Here is a 21,439-nt window from a genome sequence, read left to right on the forward strand (position 1 = left end):
AGTAACATTACGCACATTTGACAGAAGGAACTAAGGCTCAGAGAGGTTAAGTAATGACCCAAGGTCACAGTCAGGAGAAGCTGGAAATAAAGCTCAGATGGTCAGACGCGCAGGCCCAAGCACTTCACCACCACACCACACTGCCCCGCCCAGCCACCCTAGACCACAGGGAGGGCAGCCAGCTCCAAATGGGGAAGGGACTAGAGACTGCACACACCTGGTTTGTCATGTATCTTTTTTTCCCAATCCTCACCTGAGGGTATTTTTTTAAATGTATGTTTTTATTGATTTTAGAGAGGAAAGGGAGAGGGAAAAAGAAATAGAAACACTGAGGGAGAAACATCGATTCGGCTGCCTCCTGCACGCCACCTACTGGGGATCGAGCCCACAACCGGGGCCTGTGCCCTGACCTCTTGGTTCATGGGTCGATGCTCAACCACTGAGCCACGGCAGGGCTGGTCTTGTATCTTTAATGCAGAAACCCTCCTTCCCTCTAGTCCCAGCTGATGAGAAGTTTTCAAACGGAGATTCCAGAATCCCCATGCACATCCTCTGATTCTCACACACACCGAGACTTGGTCAAAAGGAGCAAGAGTCGCCCTAGCTGGTTTGGCTCAGTGGATAGAGCTGACGCCTGTGGACTGAAGGATCCCAGTTTGATTCCAGTCAAGGGTGCATGCCCAGTTTGCGGGCTTGATCCCTGGAGTGAGGCGTGCAGGAGGCAGCTGATCAATGATTCTCTCTCATCATTGATGTTTCAGTCTCTCTCTCCCTCTCTGAAATCAATAAAAACATATTTAAAAGAAAGAAGGAAGGAAGGAAGGAAGGAAGGAAGGAAGGAAGGAAAGAAAAGAAAAGAAAAGAAAAGAAAAGAAAAGAAAAGAAAAGAAAAGAAAAGAAAAGAAAAGAAAGAAAAGGAAAGGAGCAGGAGTCTGAGACCACTTCGTGCCCAGGACGCCTCTCCCTGCCCCTCTGAGCACACCCTGTGAATGCAGGGGCATCCCTAACTGCGTGGGGAGTGGGTACTGGTGCTTGGGGGGCTCACAGGAAATGGGGACTCCAAGGTGGAGCCAGGGCAGCCTGCGGCAGGGTCCTCCCGGCGGGCTCTGCCACCCTGTCAAGCAGGGGCAGCACAGCCCCGCGGCTGCTGCTCCAGGGCAGACTGGGCAGGTGCGGGGCACACACCTGCTTGCAGAACCGCAGGAATCCAATGGAGTACGTCTTTCCCCAGAGGCAGCAGGTGCCATACATACAGCTGGACCTGGAAGAGACCACAGAGGGGATGGTGAGCAGAGAGCTAGGACTCGGGGAAGGGGGGGCTGGGGGCTGCCCTCCCTCACATCCAGACAGGCCAGGGCACAGCAGAGTGGGGTGGGGATGGGGCAGAGAGCCCAGGCAGCTTTGAGCCCGAGGCCAAGTACAGGGAGACTGCGGAGAGCATTTGGAGAGCACGTGCAATTGCGGTAAAGCATGAGGGAGCAGGCCGCTCCGGCGGGCCTCGGGGTAACAAACCACCTGAGAAGCACTGAATGCAAACAGTGCAAGAGGGAGAAAGAAACAGGAAAAGACGGGGAGACAGAGAAGGGGAGAGAGCCGGGGAGGCCCTTCCAAAAGTCCCAATGAATGACCTTGCTGGGCAAGTTCAAGAGACACACAGCAGGTCCAGGCCACAGGCGCAGAGGGGCGGTGTGTCCAGCTGCCGCCAGGGCAGCTGGGAGAAAGGCAGGCCCAGAAGCAGGGTGCGGGGCTGCAGGGAGCTCTGTACTCACTCGATGGGCTTCCCCCTGATCTCCGACATGATGGAACTTTCTCCCCCGAGGTATTCATAGCACAGGCTCAGGAAATTGTAGATGACCAAGGCTGTGAAAAGAGTATCCACAGTGAACCCTCCGCGTCAACAGGATGGGTAAACGGACGGCAGGATTCTGAGCAGCAACAAAAGTGAAAGACCAGTCCAGGCAGAACCCATACCCGAATACTCCATTTTTACCCAAACCAGGCAGACAACTCGATTGTCTAGGGATGCGTACACACTGCTGCTCACTCTGTAAAGCATGGAAGTGACTACCACAAAAGTCAGGACTGTGCGGGGAGACGGGAGGAGGGGAGGTCAGGGTGGGCACGGAGGGGACTTGGGGGAGCTGGCAGTGTGCCCGCTCTGGGGCTCAACTGGGTACTGGCTTTATAATTCACCCTATGCCCTGACCGGTGTGGCTCAGTGGATAGAGCATCAGCCTGCGAACTCAAGGGTCCCAGGTTCGATTCCGGTCAAGGGCATGTACCTTGGTTGCAGGCACATCCCCAGTAGGGGGTGTGCAGGAGGCAGCTGATCCATGTTTCTCTCTCATCGATGTTTCCAACTCTCTATCCCTCTCCCTTCCTCTCTGTAAAAAATCAATAAAATATATAATTCACCCTATGCTCTTTCCTATTGTGTTATGGGCCACAGATTTACAACAACAATAACACGTTCTCCAGGGGGATCTCAGGAGACACCCTAAGCAAGAACGAGACAGCAGCCCTCCGTTCGCTCACAGCCCGCAGGGCACCTGAGTCTGACTAAACACCGGAGCGGTGCGGAAAGAGGCGCAATGCCCTGAGGAGCTGGGTCAGCTCCTTCTGAGTCAGGACGCGGCTGGACATCCCCACAAAGACATAATCTGCGAGAGGACGGCCCGCCGGCAGAGAAGTATGTGTAAATTCTGCGCTATAAACACAGCAGTGCGCTGTCACGGCTCCTGGTCAGAGATGTCTGCTGGGTCAGCAAGGCGAAGGCTGCGGCCTGCAGGCTGCCAGAGCAACGGGATGTGCCAGGAGCGAGGAAGGAGAGCGAGCGTGGAGGAAAGAGTCAGTGTGGCAGCGGGCACCACAAAGGACGGGGGCAGGAGGGGCAGGGGCCGAGAGCAGGGAGCAAGGAGAGGCGTCCAGCAAAGCAAGGCCAGGGCAAGGGTCGAATGGGGCCAGAGAGGCCCCTTCTCCTCTGACCCCGCGGCCCCCGCAGCACGAAGGCCTCGGGGCTCCCGGCGCAGCCCCTGGTTTGGCACTCAAGGTCTCCCCACGGGTGACGTGGTCCCTGCCCACCCCTCACTCTTCCTTCCCAGCAACACTGGGCGCCCCTTGCCCTCAGCAGTTATTGCTTTTGCACTGGCTGTTCCCCCTGCCTGGGGTGCCCCTCCCTCCGCACTCCCATCAGACACCGCCTGCCCTGCGAGTCCCTGGCCCCCCTAGACCAGTGCTGTCACCAGGGCCCCACGGACGTGCAGATGCTGTGCTGACCTCAACACGAAAGCCTGGCACAGCAGTCGGAGGCGAGCGGTGGCCTTCCATTTGGAGAGGAAGGTATTTGGGTGTTTTTTGCCACTCACGGCTGCTCTAACCTACGAAGGGCTCATGTCTCCAGCTGGGGTGGGGCCCCAGGGAGCACCCTCTATGAATATGACCCCTAGCACCTACCACACTGTGCTGGGACTATCCCTCAGCAGACATACAGCAGAGGGTTTACCGCCTGGGTCTGCCACTGGGTTAGCTGTGAGCCTCAGTTTCCTCATCTGTTAAATGGGGACAGGAGTCCCTACCTTCCCAGGTGGCTGCGAGGTTGACGTGAGTATGCAAAGTGCTCGGAAGAGTGGCAGCACTCAGCAGCGCTGCGTGTTGGCTGCTACCTGCCTGCCTCCCTCGGGGGCCTGCCTCCCTGGATGGGCCGGGGACCCTGTGTGCCGTCTGCCTGGCACAGGAGCAGCTCAGGATGGCTGGTGACTGCGGGCATCCCCACTGACCATCAATGACAAGAACTACTATGGGGTCTGGGAAGGGGGCATCTAGCCAAATCTGACGTCAGCCTGCTAATAACCTTTGTCCAAACCCACACAAGGCCACGTGGAACGGACGTGTCCATCCCGGGCTGGGGCCAGCCACACTGTGGTCGATGGTATTTTCCAAAGACGGCCACACCCTCTGACACTGACACGACCGCTGAGAGATGGGGTCTCGTCCTTCCGCTCGCACATGGTGGGCTGGGTGACATCTGACACGGGGGTCAGAAGCCTCTTGCCTCTGCTCTTTCCCGGGACGCCTGCCCTTGGGCCCAGTCACCGTGCGGGAAGCCCAGGCTGGCCCCATGTAGGAGGAACTGAGGGCCCAGCAGACACCAGCACCCACTGTCAGACACAGCAGTGAGTCAGGTTCCAGATGAATCCGGCCAGCCGAGACCCGATACCGCGGGCAGGGGCACCCCAGGCCCACGTGCGTCCCGGCACCGCCAGCAGAAATGAACGGTTGTTTTACACGGGCTGTTTGGGACAGTTATCCACACAGCCATGTAAGTAGAAGCTTTACATAAAACCACCCCGGCGTGCCCAGGACGGGCCCGCTCTCTCACGCTTCCCGAGGCCCCATGTGCTGGCCCCTCTGACTCTCAGGGAGCCGCTGAGAGGCCGCCTTCCCCTCGGCGGCCTCCTCTGTCCGGTGCCATGCTCACTGCCCACACGGTGAGCTCTGCCCACCGCCTGATACTTCCAGTACAAGCGGCAGCGCAAGTGGCAGGAAAGCGGGAACACGGACCCAGACGTCCTGGGTGTGGGCGTGGCTCGACCACAGAGCTGTGTGGCCTCGGTGCTGCCAGGATCCCTCCTCTCGGGGCTGCTGGGAGGCCGGGAGGGGTGAGCACAGCCCCTGCCTTGGATGAGCGAGTTCACACTGAGCAGAGTCCACAGCATGTGGCCTGCTGTTTCTTCCAGACTGTCAAGTCCCTGCAGGTAGAAACGGAGGCCCAGCCCCGACAACCACCAGAGGCCCGCACTTACACACGGTAAACACGGAAGAGACGAACGATGGGCGTGGGCCGAGGTCCCAGGGGAGGCTCAGAGCAGCAGGGCAGGCAGCCGCGCCCACACTCAGTTCTGTGCTCAAGTCCGCCCTCTCACGGGATGCTGAACAGACTTCCCCAAGGTGATCGGACTTCAGGCCCGAAAGACAAAACCCTCCAGGGAACCCCCAGGGGCCGAAGTTCATCAGCCCCTCCACACGGAACCACTCTCGCAAGCCAGGCCTCCCGCCTTCCACGGAGAAGAGCCTGGCGCCTGAGCTCACACCCTTTCCTGCATCACATACGCCAGCCTGCAGCCCAGCTCTGTGCTCAGCTGGTCAGAACTGTCAAACCTCATCCACCTCTCGGCTCAAGATTCTCGACCCTTCACCAGAGCTCTGGCCAGCGAGTCTGTGTGATACCAAGTTGGTGACGATTTCGTTAAAGAACCAAGAGTGAGTCGATAATGCATTCTCAGAGAAGGGAGGCAAGACAGAATTTCTCCCAGATGGTCCAACCAGCCCACGCCGGACCATCTGGACAAGCCAATCCCTTCCCAGAAAGTTAGAGCCGCCCCAGCACCCGGCAAAGGTGTGTGAAATGGACACGTCCACACACCCCAGGAACAAACACAAAGATATGCTGGCCTGGACGTAGGAAAGCACAACAGGTTAGGAGTGAGGTTCTCAGCCAGCGGCCTTGTCGCCTGACTACCCTCTGGCCATGCTTTCAATCTGGTCCCCTGGAGAGGCCTCAGAGAAACAAGTAAATCTATGCCCCCTAAATGTTCACACAGCCTCTGTGCTGGGCCCTGGGGTCACATAAATGACCAAGGGACCCGCAGACAAGGCCCTCGTGTGAAGGAGAGCATCCAGAATGAGGTAAGGGATGGCATCTGTCTGTCTGTCTCCTGCTCTGGAGAGTGAGGGACCTGGAACTTTGGGCTCCATCCTAGGCACCTAGAGACAAATATACAATCAGGAGAGCAGGGCAGGGTGGAGGTGAAATGAGGGCTGTGCTGGATCCTTGAGGCCTGGAGGGAAGACACTGGGAATCACCCTCTTCATCTGTGTGCCAGTGACCTTGTCCAGAAGGTCAGACAGCACCTGCTCAGTCCCAGGGGTGGATCCTACGACTTCTGCTCAGAATAAGAAACTATTCCTAAGAGGCAGTCTTCAGAGGTGCAAGGTAGTGAGCTCTCTGCTAATGGAAGCAGGCAATCAGAGGCTAGGCACACTTTTTTTTTTGATAGAGAGAGGGAGGGAGGGGGAAGGAGGGAGGGAGGGAGGAAGAGAGGGAGAGACATCAATTGTTTGCCTTCCACATAGGCCACAACCGGGGTATGTGCCCTGACCAGTATGAACCCCTGAACCCACCACCTTGTGCACGGGACAACGCTCCAACCAGCTGAGCCACACCGACCAGGGCACGGCAGCCACTGAACAGACATTATAAAGGGGTCTGAGCAGCTGACAATTTACAGGTCCTTCCTTTCCAACCCCGAGACTCCGGACTTTCTTTCTCACCGGCAGCGTCTCTAACCTGGACAGGAAGCTGTTGTCCAAGACACTGCTCTCCACCAGCCCCCCAGGAAGCTAACTTGTCCAAAATCTGAAACTGGGTGAAGGAAGCATCACTCTTTAATTGTTTCATCCAGGCCTGTAAAATCTCCTCCCCTAACAAGAGTTCACACTCTTCGCTGAGAAACCCGTCCTGTGTTCCTTCACCAAGTCTGGCACCGGGCAACCCTGGGCCTGGGAGCCCCGGGCGAGCCTGGCCTCTGCAAGCACCCTGGGCATCCTGGGCCAGTTTCTTAGCCTCTCGAATTCCTTCCCACGGTTGTAAATGGGGGTGATATGTACTCCTCCGGGCAACTGGGAGGTGAGAGTGAGCTAAGAGGAATGGAAAATAGGTGGTAAAGCTGTGATGGCCACACAAACGTTACCGGGAAAACAGTGCTGCATAAAGCGAGGGAAAGCATCTCCTCTGCACCCTGGCCTCCTGCACTCCTCAGGTCCGCTCCCCAGCTCCTCAGGGCTGTCTCAGAGCTGTCTCTAGGAGCTACCTCCCACCCCGCCCACAATCACTAAATGCAGGGAAGGGGGCTGGTTTCCCCGCTACTCCTCTGCCTGGCGCTGCCGTGTGAATGCGGTGTGAGTTACAGCCCGCACCAGACGGCAGATACTCCATCAGGGACCTGGGCTAGCCATTTACTTCTCTGAGACTCGGCCCTCTCCTTGGAAAATGGCAACATTACCACCCATCCAAGCTGTTTATCTCCACTCTCCCTCCCCCTCGCCCCCCAGAAAGCCACTAGGATGAGAATGAATCGGTGGCAAAGTACAAGCCTTCAAGGACAAGGAGATGGACTGGAGGCAGCCGACAAGCGATGTTGACAAAAGCTCGAAGATGCAGCATGGTGAGCGTGGTCACTGACCGGAGGGGAGGGGGCTAGCCAATGAGAGCCTCGGAACCCCAGGCCTGCGGGTGAAGGTGCAAATGGAAAACCTGGCTGCAAGTCTCCACGCGGCTTTTACTTTCCAGGCAGAGGGGGACAGCGCCTCCCTCAGAGAACTTAGCTCAGCTGAGGGCAGCAATGAGGACACTTGAAGAAAACAGATGAGGTCTGAATGCGAAGGGCGAGGTGTCCAGGTCCCTTCCCCCAACTGCACCCTGAACTCAGCTTGCCCAGCTTTTAAAAAAATCTTCATCTAGTGCCTGTCCCCACCACTGCATAAAAACGGCTCAGGAAAGCCGTGTCCTGTCACCCAACTGGGAGGCTGGCATTTGAGGAGAGCTTCCAACACAAAGGTCAAAGGCCAAGACAAACAAACAGGGAAGTCAGGAGACAGAGATAATGCAGGAAACAGAAGAAAACTGCAATTAGCGTCCCGGGGAAAGGAGATACTCTCTCCAACACCACGCACAAGAGACTATAAAATAGAACAGGAAAGAGCGCCTGACGCTTTACAACATGATAAAGAAAACAAAACCTTCCGTAGAAAAGCTCAAAGGTAAATATTTAAAATAAAATTTAAAAGCTCCTGGGAAATAGAACAAAAGAAACCGTAAAGAAAACTTAAAGGTCAATCCAGAAGTGCAACATCCTACTAACAGGAATTCCAGAAAGGAGGAACAAACTAAGGGGGGAGGGGCGGGGGGGGGGGCACGGCTAGCAAAGGAACATGCACGAACATTGCTCAGCACTCAGGACATGGGCTTCCACAGTGAAGGGGCCCCGGGCACCCCGCACAATGAATATCCCGCCTCCTTTGAGATTCCAGGACACTGGGGGTAAAGATCCTGAAAGCAAGCGGGGAAAGCAGGTCACATACAGACATTAAGCATCAGAGTCCAGCCCTGGCCTGGTAGTTCAGTTATTTAGAGTGTCGCGCCACTATGCCAAGGTTGTGGGTTCGATCCCTGGTCAGAGCACATACAACAATTAACCAATGAATGCATAAACAAATGAGACAACAAATTGATGTTTCTCTCCTCTCTCTCTCTCTCAACTCAATTTTTTAAAAAAAGAATCAGAATCCAGCAGACTTTCTGAAAACAATGCTGGAAACTAAAAGACTGAAAAACATGCCTTCAAAATTCAGAGGGAGAATAATTTCCAACTTAGAATTGTACTCCCATTGATAACTAACCAAACAGAACAATATAGTATGTATTTGTAGACAATTTTCAGATTTCAAAAAACAGAACTCCCACACACCCTTTCCTCAGGAAGCTCCTGGGAGCCATGCTCTAACCAGAAGGAGAGGGCGAATCACCAACAAGGAAAAATGGCCCCCGGGGACAGGCGGTCAGCACAGGAGCCGGGAGCAGGGTTCCCAGGACGGCGGGAGGGAAGACCCAGGGGCCAGACCCCAGCCCAGAGCCAGGGGCAGGGTGTCAGGAGGAACAGCACCGAGGAAAACCCAGCGCGAAGAGATCTGGGCCTCACTGTGGAGAAGGCATGCTTCTGATTCGGTGAAGCGTCTGGGAACAAAGTGATGACAGATACATAGGAAACAGCAAAGCAAACAGCAAGACAAGTGGCAAGCAGAGGAAAAGCCGTCGTACAAGGAAATGTCATCTTCAGACACCAGCAGGCTCAGCTCTGAACAATGTTTACAGACACGGAGTAACGCACACACGAGCTGCGGGCTTAGAAACGCCTGTCACGTTACAGAGATGAAGGCACGAAAGCGTGTGGGTGTGAACGGCGGAGGTGAGTGCCTAAGTCACAGGCCTCCCAGAGGAAGACGCCTGCTACCTAACGCCACGTAAAACTGGAAAGTCCACAGCAGCCGTCTCCGCACATGTTTAGGTTATTCGAGGGGAAAAAAGTTTAAACAGTTGAAAGTGGCCCTGGCCGGGCAGCTCCGTTGGTTAGATGATCGGCCCAATTTTTAAAAAATAATAAAAATAAAAAAAGAGTTGCAAGTGCAGTGAACTTGGGAGTCAGAGGAGTTGGGGCAGCTTGTTTCATCCATATGCACGTATGACTTTAATCAAAGTAAAATGTTAGCTGCTTTAATTTTATTAGAAAGAAAAGCAAATGCCGCCTAATGGCCAGTGAAGTAGGAGTTCCTCGGCCCAGTCTGGCCACTCCTGCCCTCCCGGTCTCAGGAGACTGGGAGGAAGGGGGACGAATGGGCGCCTCCTTTTGAACTGTAAGGGACACGCCACCACCGAGCCTGCTGGGGCAGGTCCTGCGGAGCTGCAGCACTTGTAGACACAAAAACCATGGGAGAGGGTCCCAGACACGGAGCAGCGGTGCGGGAAAGGGCGAGGCGAGGGCCACGCCACCCGCGCGGACACCCGAGCTTGTGGACTCTGGTGGCCTGCACTTGGGGCGGCTGCGGCCCTGTTTGTAAACTGCTGGGAGCGGCCGGGACAAGCGCGTTGCTAGGAGATGCAGACTTCCTACGGGGACCTTTCTGTAGCTGGGAGGAAGGTCTGGACAGGCAGGGCCTGAACAAAGAGGCTTCTGGAGTGGGAGGAGCCGCCAACCATCTGCCGCCGCCTCTGGGGCCTGGAGTGAGGGCGATGCGAAGGCTCCCTGGCTGTGCCCCTTCTGCCATGCACCCCAGTCTGCAGGGCCTGTCCCCCAACCACAGGAGAGCTCCCTTGGCAGGGCACAGCTTTTTTATTCTGAACGAACAAGCAGCAGAGGCTGCGCCATGCGAGGCTGGCAGGCGAATGGAAAAGGATTCTTGGCCTCACCTTCTCCAACCCCAGCCTTTGTGGCTCCCCAGGTACCAGAGGTTTCGCTGGGGGCTCTGCTGCTCCCAGGAATATCAGGCACTAGAGCCCCACCTGCCTCAGCACTCTCACCTGGCAGAGCGAGGCAGGGACACCAGCCAGGGATTTTAATGAGGTTGCAAGTGGATGAATGCAAGGCACATAGCAGGTGTTTCACCAAGTCCCTTATTCATTCAAAACTTCCAGAACGAGTAGCACCTACCATGTGCCCGGCTCTGTTGGCACTGCCCTCAGGAAGGGAACCAACCAGCACTTCACTGCAAACCATGGTGCTGTGGACAGGGTCTGGGAGTGGAGCCACTGGAAGGCCTCTCTGAGGGGACACCAGGGTCCAGATGGAGGAGGAGGAGGAGCCGGCGGAGAAGAGCTTGGCGGGCCCTGGGCAAACACCCGGTGTGCCCGGGCCAGAAAGGAGGCCAGTGTGGCTGAAGGGGCAGGTGGGGTGCAGTGTGTTAGGCACCTGAATTTCCTCCCCAAATCCAAAGGCATTCCCTTGCCCTGTGAGTGCTCAGGGACACACAGGTTCAAAATGGGACAGAAACAGACTCCAGTTTCTCGGGGGACGAGCATGAAGCCCAGGGCCAAAGACCAAGCCCTCCCAGGTCAGGGAAGCTGACAAGCGGTCATGGTCAGAGCTGCCTGGTCACAGCACAAGAAAAACCACATCTGCCCTAACTGGTTTGGCTCAGTGGATAGAGTGTCGGCCTGCAGACTGAAGGGTCCCAGGTTCGATTCCGATCAAGGGCATATACCTTGGTTGCGGGCACATCCCCAGTAGGAGGTGTGCAGGAGGCAGCTGATGGATGTTTCTCTCTCATCGATGTTTCTAACTCTCTCTCCCTCTCCCTTCCTCTCTGTAAGAATCAATAAAATATACTTTTTTAAAAAAGAAAAGAAAAACCGCATCTGGTCACTTTACCAGGAACCAGCAGTGCAGGTACAGGAGACGGGGCGAGCATCACAAAGGATCTTGAATCCAAGGACCCCTCCCACCCAACCTTCTGGCCTGTGACCTGTCCTGGGGCCTCTGGCCCCTCCGTCACCCACAGTCCATGTAGAGAGCTTTGTAGCCTGCAATTTCGTATCATGTTTTTATGCATCAACAGTATGAAAAAAGATCTAGATTTCTCTGTGTGGCCTGCAAGACTATGTATGTCCCTGTCCCTGCCTCCCGGTGCAATCCCTCCTCCAGCCCCCGGCCCCCCACAGCCACCCCACCCTGGCTGGGCACACGGGGACTCCTCCCTCCCCTCAATTTAGCTCTCCTCTCGGCCCAGAATGGACCTCCTCCTCGGCCTCCCTCTGACAGGCACCAGCTCATTCTCCACGCCGCAGGCCAGGACCACTGGCCCCGGTGAGAGAGGCCACCTGCCCTGCGGTGACTGTGCAGGTGGCACAGGCTCTTGGAGGGCTGGCGGCTCAGGGCCTGGCCTGTGCCCGGAGCTCAGTACCCGAGCTGGTGATGCTCCCACGTCACATGCAAGAGCGGAGGCTCCAAAAGGCAGAGAGTCACCTTCTTGGGTGGCACAGTAGAGCGCCTCCAGGGACAAAGCCCTCAGACTTAAGGCACATGGGGAGGGAGGCCCAGCGTTGCCCACAGACCCCTGGATAAACCCCAACCATCTGCACCTGGAGTTCCTATCTGCAGACGGATCCTCATTTGCTGCCTGTGCACCCCATCTGAGACACCAGAGCTGAGAGGGGAATGGGGGGCGAGTCCCTGCTTCCAGGGGTCTGTGACGCTGCTCTGGGAGCCCCATCGCAAAGGGCATCTGAAGGGGAGACTCTGGCCACACCTGTGCTGTCACCTGTCCCTCTAGGCCTGGATGGTGGGTAAAGAAGCGAGGGGTGGCCCCTCGAGGAGAAACCAGGAGAGGGGCCCGTGGCTCCCAGACGCCGGGCAAGAGGGGCGCCCCGCCCACACGTCCTCACCCTCGTAGCAGTCGCGCACGGTGCCGAAGTACACGTAGTACTGGTCGTTGGTGAAGAAGAGGAGGCTGAGCCAGGAGTCGAAGGCGTAGATGGGCACGATGAAGAGGATGCGCACGATGTAGCGCTGCTCGTTGGGGCAGCTGTAGCAGCGCAGGTGCATGTAGATCTGCGGGCAGAGGGGCAGCATCAGCCGGAGACCCGCCCGTCCTGACTGGCCCGCCAGCGCCCCTCCGCCCCCTGCGCCGCGGGAGGAGGAGGCTGGCCGAGGGGTCTAGCTCAGCCACTTACTAGATCTGTGACCGAATTACTCCACCCTGAGCCTCAGCCGTCTCCTCTGCAAAATGGGACGATGAAGCTTCCGGTGTGAGGCTGCTGCGAGCATCAGACCCCGGGGTGCAGAAGCTTGTGGGGGTGCAGGCGGTGGCGCCAAGGCCGGCCTCACAGACACAGGAGCATGAGTCCACGCCCGAGACTGTCCAAACCCGAGCCGGGGGATCCGGCTGTAACAAGCACCCCGGGACCCTCGTGTACAGCCGGGCTCGTGTGGTGCAGAGAGGCTTTCAGTGTGCGTCCCACCCCCACCTTCCGAAACACCTGGTCCCTGGAGCTAACTCACAGGCGAGGGGGTGGGTGCCCACGGGTGCCCACCCCGCCCCCTCCCTAACTAACGCATGACGGGGCCCTCACTCCCGTGCAGGGTGGACGCACTCCCTGGCCGAGTGGCTGCTCATCCTGTCTGACTTCCCACGGGAACAGAGGCCGCGCTCCTGCCGCACGGGCAGTCGGGAGAATGAAATGCAGTTTTTAGAAAGCAGGGGAAATAAAAGCTACACACAAATGCCAAGACCTGCTCTAGCCAGGATCCCCGTCCCAGCCCGAGTCCCCCATCCCAGCTTCATGACTTCACACTTGGCCCAGCCGAGCCCTGGGCTCGGGAGGAAAAGAACAAAACATTCCCCATCTGCAATGAGCCAGCTGCCTTGGAAGCAACTGGGTTCTAGAAAGGATGGGGAACACAGGGTGGCCGAGAGGAGCTGAAAGGGGACCTGAACGAGCTCAGCCTCCCGTCTTTGCTGGAAACCTTCAGCCCTCCCCTTGCTCAGGCAGCCGAGGCCCGTCTCAGCCACGCCAGGCTCCTCTGGGCCTGTGAGCACGGGGGACGGGACACTTGACTTCTACCCCAGCTCTGCCAGCGACTAAGTAAATAGGCGAGTCCCCTCCCTTCTCTCTCTGGGTCCCCATTTTCTCATCTGCGAAGGGGTCACTGCCAACTAGGTGCTCACGCACAGTCCCCAGGCGCCCTGCAGCTCAGGCTGGACACGGGACTGACAACTAGGTGCTCACGCACAGTCCCCAGGCGCCCTGCAGCTCAGGCTGGACACGGGACCAGTTCTGGCGCAGGGACAGTGAGCAGAAGAAATGAGTGTCATTTCTGGATCTAGAAAGGTCAACTACCCAGAGTGCCTGCCCACGTGACCCTCCTCCCAGGGGTCAGGTGGGTGATGCCTTGGAGCTGCCAGAGGCTGGAGCCACAGGAGGAACCTGAAGGCACAGGGCTGGGATGTGAGAATCCCCTTCTCCAGAGGAGCTCCGGAGAGTGTGGGTCCGGTTACAGCTGCAGCATCGCCCGCCCGTGCCTAACTAACACCTTTTGGACTAGAACCCGCTCAGGATCCTCTAGCCTTCGGGCTCGGGGACTGACTGGCCGGTACCTGGTGGCAGGTGATGAGCAGCGCCGTCCAGACAAAGAAACCGGAGATGGCCTGCGCGGCGGTTGTCATCAGGAACACAGGCTGTTCCATGGCCGTGGGGCTGCCCTCGGGGATTTCGGAGACGCTGGGCGAGGCTGCTGCCGTCGTGGGCGACACTGGATCTGGGGCCAGTGCGGCCCCCCTCACTGTCATGGTGCCCGGCAGCAGGGGGCTCCCTGAGAGAAACCCTGGGAGTGAGCGAGGAGCTGGCCTGGAGAGAGGAAATCACAGCATTAGCCAGGATTGGAAGGAATCTCCCAGGGTTCCACGTCCACCTTCAAAACGTGCCCAGACTCTGACCCTGTGGCACCCGGGCCCCAGCCATCACGCTGGAGCCAGCCTCACCTTGTCCCCCTTGAATTAATGGAACAGGCTCCTGACCAGTCTCCCTGCTTCTGCCCTTGTCTCTGCCACACAGCAGCTATGTGAGCCTTCAAAGATGTCAGCCAGACTGGCCTCTCCTCTGCTCAAAACTCTCCAAAACCCCCATCTCCTTCAGAGCAGGAGCTGCGTCCTCCCGTGGCCCACACGACTGCCCTCCGTGGCTCTGGCTGCTTCTCCTCTCCTAAGTCCCACCTTGATGCTCTACTCCCGTCACGGCCTCCTGCTGCCCTCGGGTGTGCCACAGCCTGCCCCTGCCCAGCTCCCCAGCTCTCCCCAGCTCTCCCCAGGACCCTCTGGCCACTGCTGCAATGGATGCGACGCGGAAAGCGTGGGCATTGGGAAGAGCCCCAGCCAGAGCGCCAGGCCCAGATGCCCCACCGACCAGCCGTGTGTCCCACAGGTTCACTTGGCCCCGGAGGGCCTCTGCTGTCTGACCCAGAAAATGGCCAAACCCCAAACCCCAACAGTCTCAGCCTGAACCCCGAGGGCGGCCCATCTGACCTCTCACAATTTCCAAGTCCAAGCGGATATCCTCAGCCAGAGCTTTCCCTGGGCCTTCATGGGTGCACCGGGCCCATAACCTGACCTGCTGGTGTCTCCCCACGCTTCCTGGCCTTGTCCCCCATTCTCCCCAATGTCACCAGCATCCCCTGCCACCATCTACACCGTGTGTGCTCTTAGCTGTAAGTTTCACCCCTGAGAGCCCTTTACATTTCTATTTTCCTGTAAAAATAAATTATTTCTAACACACCGACCAGGAGATGTATCTAGATTAGAAACCCAAAATGGAGAAGACATCTATATAAAGAAACTCAAAAATGGAATTGTCTATATAAAGATTGGTGACAAGCTTTGAAAAAGAGACACAGTGACAAGTCTAAGAATAAATAGTTCCTGTAAGAATGACTGCAAAATTGAAAACCAGTGCCAGAAATATTCCTTTAAAAAGGAGACTTGGGCCTGGCTGGTGTGGCTCAGTGGTTTGATTCCCAGTCAGGGCACATGTCCGGGTTGCTCGATCCCCAATAAGGGGCGTGCAAGAGGCAGCCAATCAATGAGTTTCTCTCATCATTGATGTTTCTCTCTCTCTCCCTCTCCCTTCCTCTCTGAAATCAATAAAAATGTATTTTAAAAAATTAAAAACAAAGAGGAGACTTGGGTTGTAAATCATCTTTGCCTATCATCCCAAATTAAATGAACCAATGAGAATCGAAGGGGGATGGGAGGAGGTGGTACAAAGACTCCTAAGCGCTCACCTTCTGAGCAAACCTGTGGCAAAGGCTGTTTTGCTCTAAGGCAGTGCTGAGAGGCCCCTGGGTGTCTCCCCAGCCAGGGCCAACTCTGGGCTCTGACCCTGCCCACAGGAGGGGACACCAGCAGCTCCAGGCCCAGCCTCTCCCTGGGGCTTTGTCACTCACACTCAAGTGCCTCCCTCTTAACCCCGGGGTGACACCAGACACTCAGCGTTCTCTCGCTTCCCTCATGTAGGTCACCGGTTCACAAGAAATCCACTCGGGGGCACTTGCCCAGAATCAGAGCCAGGGCTCAAACGCAGGTCCTTAAGCACGCTGTCTCCCACCAGGCCTGGAGGAGGCCCAGAGGAGCTGCCTCCACTGCAGAACCCCCTACAGACAGGGCCCCTGTCCTAGCACAGCTGGGGCTGTCCTCACAGGAAGGGGAGGCCTCTCAGGGAGGGTGGTCACGGGGCCGGGAGGCTTCTGTGGCCCGACCCACGCCGCCATGTTGCTGCGCCATGCCCTGTGGTTTACAAATCATTTCTCCAAACATAGTATCTAGTTTTTTCTCACAGCAACTTTGAGTAAGTAACATTTTCTCCAACTGAGAGATGAGAAAAATCATGTGGGACTTGGTTTTGCAGTCTCCTGGGGTAGCATGAAATGATTTGAAGGTTTTCATAATATCCCCCCAAAGTACTTGATGCAATATTGTCTTTTTTATCAGTTTCTTTTTTAAATATGTTTTTATTGATTTCAGAGAGAGAGGAAGGGAGAAGGAGAGAGAGAGAGAAACATGGATGAGAGAGAATCATTGATCGGCTGCCTCCTGCACGCCCCTGCTGGGGATCGAGCCCATAACCCGGGCATGTGCCCTGACCAGGAATGGAATCAGTGACCTCTCGGTGCATGAGACAACCCTCAATCCACTGAGCCACACCAGCCAGGCATTTGATGCCACATTCTGAGTCAGACGCATGGCCCCTGCCACCCAGGAGAGGCAGGTGATGGTGGCTCCTCAAAGGCTGTCTCCCAGAGCTGGCCCGGCTCCCTGGCCCAGGATGGCACACAGTGCTAGATCTCACCAACTGTTCAGTGTGTGTCTGCTGGGAGGTGGGGGGATGGACACTGGGGTCCCATCCTTTCACACTCAGGACAGGCACCCACCTGCCTGCCCAGGTCTCACAAGTAAGCGGGACACTGGCCTGGCACAGCCCCAGGCCTTGGGAAGGCACGGAGGACGCAGGCTGGTGTAGCCCCTTCACTCTCCTGGAGAAAGGGGTTCAGAGAAGGGCCTCCCAGGCTCCCCTTGTTAATGCAGTCCATGCACCCTGATGTGGGAAAGAAGCACAGGATGGAGCTTGGAACCCCAGATGCTCTGGCAGGTCCCCTATTTTCTTAATTGTACAAATATTAAACTTTCGCCAGGGACACGACAGAGAGCCCTGAGGGGAGATGCTGGAATCGTCTTTCCAACAAACATGTCCTGAGGCCTCTGGACACAGTGCTGAGCACTGCAAGACCCAGTCTCAGCCTCAAGGAACTCACGGCTCCTCCACACACTTGCTCCATGCGACAGGGGCGACCGGAGGCCTGGCCCACTGCCCGGCACGAGAGGTGAGCGCCCAGCACCAAGGGAGCTGCAGGCAGCGCCACTGCCTCGGCCTCGGTTGGGGGAGGGTCAGGGAAGGCTCCAAAGTCGTGGCACAACCTCGCTTCTGCTTTGCAGTCAGCACGCAGGACTCTCGCCACCCTCCACCACCTGCCAGCCTGGGCAGGTGACTGCCCCTCGCGGAGCCTCCGTTTCTTCATCTACAACATTTCAGGGCAACTACATAATTGACAAGGGGGTTGTTCTACATTACGTAAGTCCCCTTAATACAAGGACACAGACTAATAAAATAAAAAATGACCATTTTACAATTCCTAGTACAAACAATGGATGGAGACTGGGTCATCAGTGGATGATAAAACCACTAGGTGAAAGGCTGATAGGGAATTTGATAAGGGATGGATCGGGCCGCAGAGGCGAACCCACAGTCAAGATCAATGTCACTAAAATGGGGCACTGGAAGTTTTAAGCCTCCTAACTGCCTGCACGGGAAGCGCACAGCGCCTCCTAAGAAGGATCTTTGCCCAAAAAGTGAACAGGGATTGAAACAAGCCTCTAGAACTAGTCACCAGTACCAGGAAATATGGAGGCAAGTGGATCAGATTAAATGATGCCATGAGGCCCTAGCCAGTTTGGCTCAGTGGATAGAGCATTGGCCTGAGGACTGAAGGGTCCCGGGTTCGATTCCCAGTTGTGAGCTAGATCCCCAGTAGGGGGGCGTGCAATGATTCTCTCTCATCATTGATGTTTCTATCTCTCTCTCCCTCTCCCTTCCTCTCTGAAATCAATAAAACTATATATTTTTTTAAATGATTCCATGAGCAAACAGCAGCCAAATCTAGACCACCGAACCATCTGCAGCAGGCGTCCTCAAACTACGGCCCGCGGGCCACATGCGGGTGTTTTTGCCATTTTGCTTTTTTACTTCAAAATAAGGTATGTGCAGTGTGCATAGGAATTTGTTCATAGCTTTTTTTAAACTATAGTCCGGCCCTCCAACGGTCTGAGGGACAGTGAACTGGCCCCCTGTTTAAAAAGTTTGAGGACCCCTGGTCTACAGGATAAATGACCTGGTTTTTCCAACAAATTAATGTCTTACCAACAAATGTGGTTGGGGGATTGCTACAGAAAAAGAGACTCTAGAGATATTATCACCAAATGCAATGTATGGACCTACTGGGTCCTGATGCTTAGACATCTTAAAAACAGTCAACATACAGAATTCCTGTCAATTTGGTCCAGTGTGATAAAGGCATGGTGGGTGTGTAAAAATAAAAGGCCTTACCAACGGAAGAAGAATAATTTTTCAATAAATAGTACTGGAACAATTGTACATTAGAGACAAAAAAAAATTAACCTAAGCCTTTACCTCATATACAAAAATTTATTCACAATAAATCACAAACTTAAATGTAAAATGTAAGACTATAAAACTTGTAGAAGACACAGGAGAAAAATCTTTGAAACCTAGGGCCAGGCAAAGTGTTCCTAGACTTGACACCTAAGCATGACCCATAAAATTGGAAAAACTGGACTTCACAAAAAGTGAAAACGTACACTGTGACTCAGGTAAGAGATCGAAAAGACAAGCCACATAGTGGAAGAAAACATTTGCAAGTCACAAATCTGACAAATGATTAGCATCTGGAATAAAGCAAGAATGGTCAAAGCTCAACAACAAAAAAAGCATCAATCAAATTAGAAGATGGGCAAAAGACATGAACAGACATTTCACTTAAGAAGGATACATGACCGCCCTAGCCGGTTTGGCTCAGTGGATAGAGCGTTGGCCTGCGGACTGAAGGGTCCCAGGTTCGATTCCGGTCAAGGGCACATGCCCAGGGTTGCAGGCTCGTTCCCCAGTGGGGGGTGTGCAGGAGGCAGCCAATCAATGATTCTCTCTCATCATTGATGTTTCTCTCTCTCTCTCCCTCTTCCTTTCTCTCTGAAATCAATAAAAATACATTTTAAACATAAAAAAAGGATACATGGCCAATCCTCCTATATAATAAAAGGGTAATATGCAAATCAACTGAACCACGGACGACCAGTTGCTATGATGTGCACTGACCCCAGGGGACAGATGCTCAATGCAGGAGCTGCCCCCTGGTGGCCAGGCTCACTCTGGCGAGTGCAGTGGTGGTGGCGGGAGCCTCTCCTGCCTCCACGGCAGCGCTAAGGATGTCCGACTGATGGACATCCCTCAGAGGGCTTCCGGACTGCGAGAGGGCGCAGGCCGGGCTGAGGGACTCCCCCCAGGTCCCCCCACCCCCTGCTGAGTGCATGAATTTTGTGCACCGGGCCTCTAGTAAATGCATAAATAACAGCTGTTTCACATCCCTAGCCATTAGGGAAATACAAACTAAAACCACAATGAGTTATCATTACACCTTATAAATAAAAAGCAAAGACAACACCACATGCTGGCACAGATGTAGAGAAATGAGCTCATATCCATTGCTGGTGGGAATACAAAATGGTACAGGCACTCTGGAAAACAGTCTCTTATGAAAATCAGTTTCTTATAAAAGCAACACGCACTTACCACACTAGTCACTCTCAGACACTTACCCTAGGGAATGGAAAGTGAGGCTCACACAGAAACCTGTACACAGATGTTCACAGCAGCTACACTTGCAATCGCCAAAGCCTGCAGGCAACCCAAATGCCCTTCGGCAGGTGGAAGGCTGGATACTGGAGCGTCCTGACTATGGAGCCCCTCAGCAACAAAGGGGAACTCCTACTGACACAGGCAACCACCCAGACGGAGCTCAGGACAGGGTGTTACTGAGAACAGCCCCTCCCAAAAGGTCACGACGGCCTCGTTCCCACTATGTAACATCTTCAAAACGGTAAATCTATGCCGATGGAGGACAGATGACTCACGGGCAGGGAACAGCAAAGGGGCGCACAAGCACAAAGAGAGGGAGCACAGGCGCTCGCTCCAGGGGCCGGGTCTCTGTGTCCTGATGGTGGTGGTGGCTCGTCTACAGGAGACAGAATCATACAGAACCACACACACGCAACAACAGTGAAGGCTGAGCACCAGGTACTAGCCTTGTCCTAATGTCCACTTCCTGGTTTTGATACTGTCCTACAGCAATTACGTCACCATGTGGGGGAAGAAGCGTCTGTGGGACTCTAAGTACTATTTTGGCAACTTCCTGTGAGCCTACAATTACTATTTCAAAATAAAAAAGTTTTGTTCGAACTGGTTTCACAGCCGCCATCGCTCTCTAACGCCTGCACCGCCTCCAGCTCGCCGAGCTCCAGCCAAGGAGAAGCGGGTAAGTAAAGAGGTCTCTGTACCATGGCTCCTACAGAGCAGACCGCCCGCAAACGGACTGGTGGTAAAGCACAGAGGAAGCAGCTGGCTACCAAAGCCGCTCGCGATAGTGCGCCCTCTACTGGAGGGGTGAAGAAACCTCATCGTTACAGGCCTGGTACCTTGGCACTTTGTGAAATTAGACGGTATCAGTCCACTGAACGTCTGGTTCGCAAACTTCCCTCCCAGCGTCTGGTGCGAGAAATTGCTCAGGACTTCAAACCAGACCTGCGCTCCCAGAGAGCAGCCTGCGGTGCTTTGCAGGAGGCAGGAGGCCTGTCTGCTTGGCCTTTTAGAAGACACCAACCTGTGTGCTCTCCATGCCAAACGTGTGACAGCGATGCCAAAAGACATCCAGCTAGCACGTCGCCGACGTGGAGAACGTGCTTATGAATCCACTGTGATAGGAAACATTTCATTCTTTTAAAATAAAATTTCTCTTCTTCCTGTTATTGGTAGTTCTGAGTGTTAAGTATCTTTTCCCCATGGGGTCAAAAGATACTAAGGATATGATTGCAAGTTGAAAAGAGGGGACAGAAATCAGGTATTGGCAGTTTTTCCATTTTCATTTGTGTGTGAATGTTTTTAATATAAATGCAAGTCAAATGTTTCAGTGAACAAGTTTCAGCAGTTCAACTTTATAACAATATAAAATAAAACTTAAATTTTTCTGGACAATGCCAGCATTTGGATTTTTAAAAAACAAATAAATTTCTTATTGATGGCAATTAAATGGTGTTTGTAGCATTTTTATCATACAGTAGATTCCATCCATTCACTACACTTTTCTGAGTTGTCCTACATGCAAGTACATGTTCTTAACGTTGTCTGTCTTCTGTGCTGTTCCTGTAAGTTTGCTATTAACATATATTAAGCTATTAAGAAAAAAAGTTTTGCCAAGCTGACATGGCTCAGGGGTTGAGTGTCAACCTATGAACAAGGAGGTCATGGTTCGATTCCTGGTCAGGGCCCATGCCTGGGTTGTGGGCTCCATCCCCAGTGTGGGGCATGAAGAATCAATGGTTCTCTCTCATCATGGATGTTTCTGTCTCTCTCTCCCTCTTCCTTCCTCTCTAAAATCAATAAAAACACATATATATTTAAGTTTTTAAAGTAGAGATGTATATTGAACTATTTAAG

General features: G+C 54.6%; 1 protein-coding gene and 1 pseudogene across 4 annotated transcripts in view; one reads left to right on the top strand and one right to left on the bottom strand.

The window, feature by feature from the left end:
- TMEM184B (transmembrane protein 184B) overlaps window positions 1-21,439 on the bottom strand; it is a 49,519-nt gene that overhangs the window by 8,487 nt on the left and 19,593 nt on the right. For 3 of the 4 annotated variants that reach the window (XM_054719515.1, XM_054719516.1, XM_054719517.1), the window contains 4 exons: window positions 13,705-13,954; window positions 11,993-12,158; window positions 1,770-1,860; window positions 1,186-1,261 (listed from right to left, as the gene is read on the bottom strand). In XM_054719515.1, coding sequence (XP_054575490.1) covers window positions 1,186-1,261; window positions 1,770-1,860; window positions 11,993-12,158; window positions 13,705-13,896 — 525 coding nt within the window. In that variant the 5' untranslated portion in view covers window positions 13,897-13,954. Of the gene's footprint in view, window positions 1-1,185; window positions 1,262-1,769; window positions 1,861-11,992; window positions 12,159-12,280; window positions 12,493-13,704; window positions 13,955-21,439 lie in introns of those variants that run through there. The other variant, XM_054719518.1, reaches the window with a different exon arrangement.
- LOC103288869 (histone H3.3A-like) lies at window positions 20,204-21,063 on the top strand (annotated as a pseudogene).

The sequence above is a fragment of the Eptesicus fuscus genome, chromosome 7 (genome assembly GCF_027574615.1).
Source record: "Eptesicus fuscus isolate TK198812 chromosome 7, DD_ASM_mEF_20220401, whole genome shotgun sequence".
NCBI classification, from domain to species: domain Eukaryota; kingdom Metazoa; phylum Chordata; class Mammalia; order Chiroptera; family Vespertilionidae; genus Eptesicus; species Eptesicus fuscus.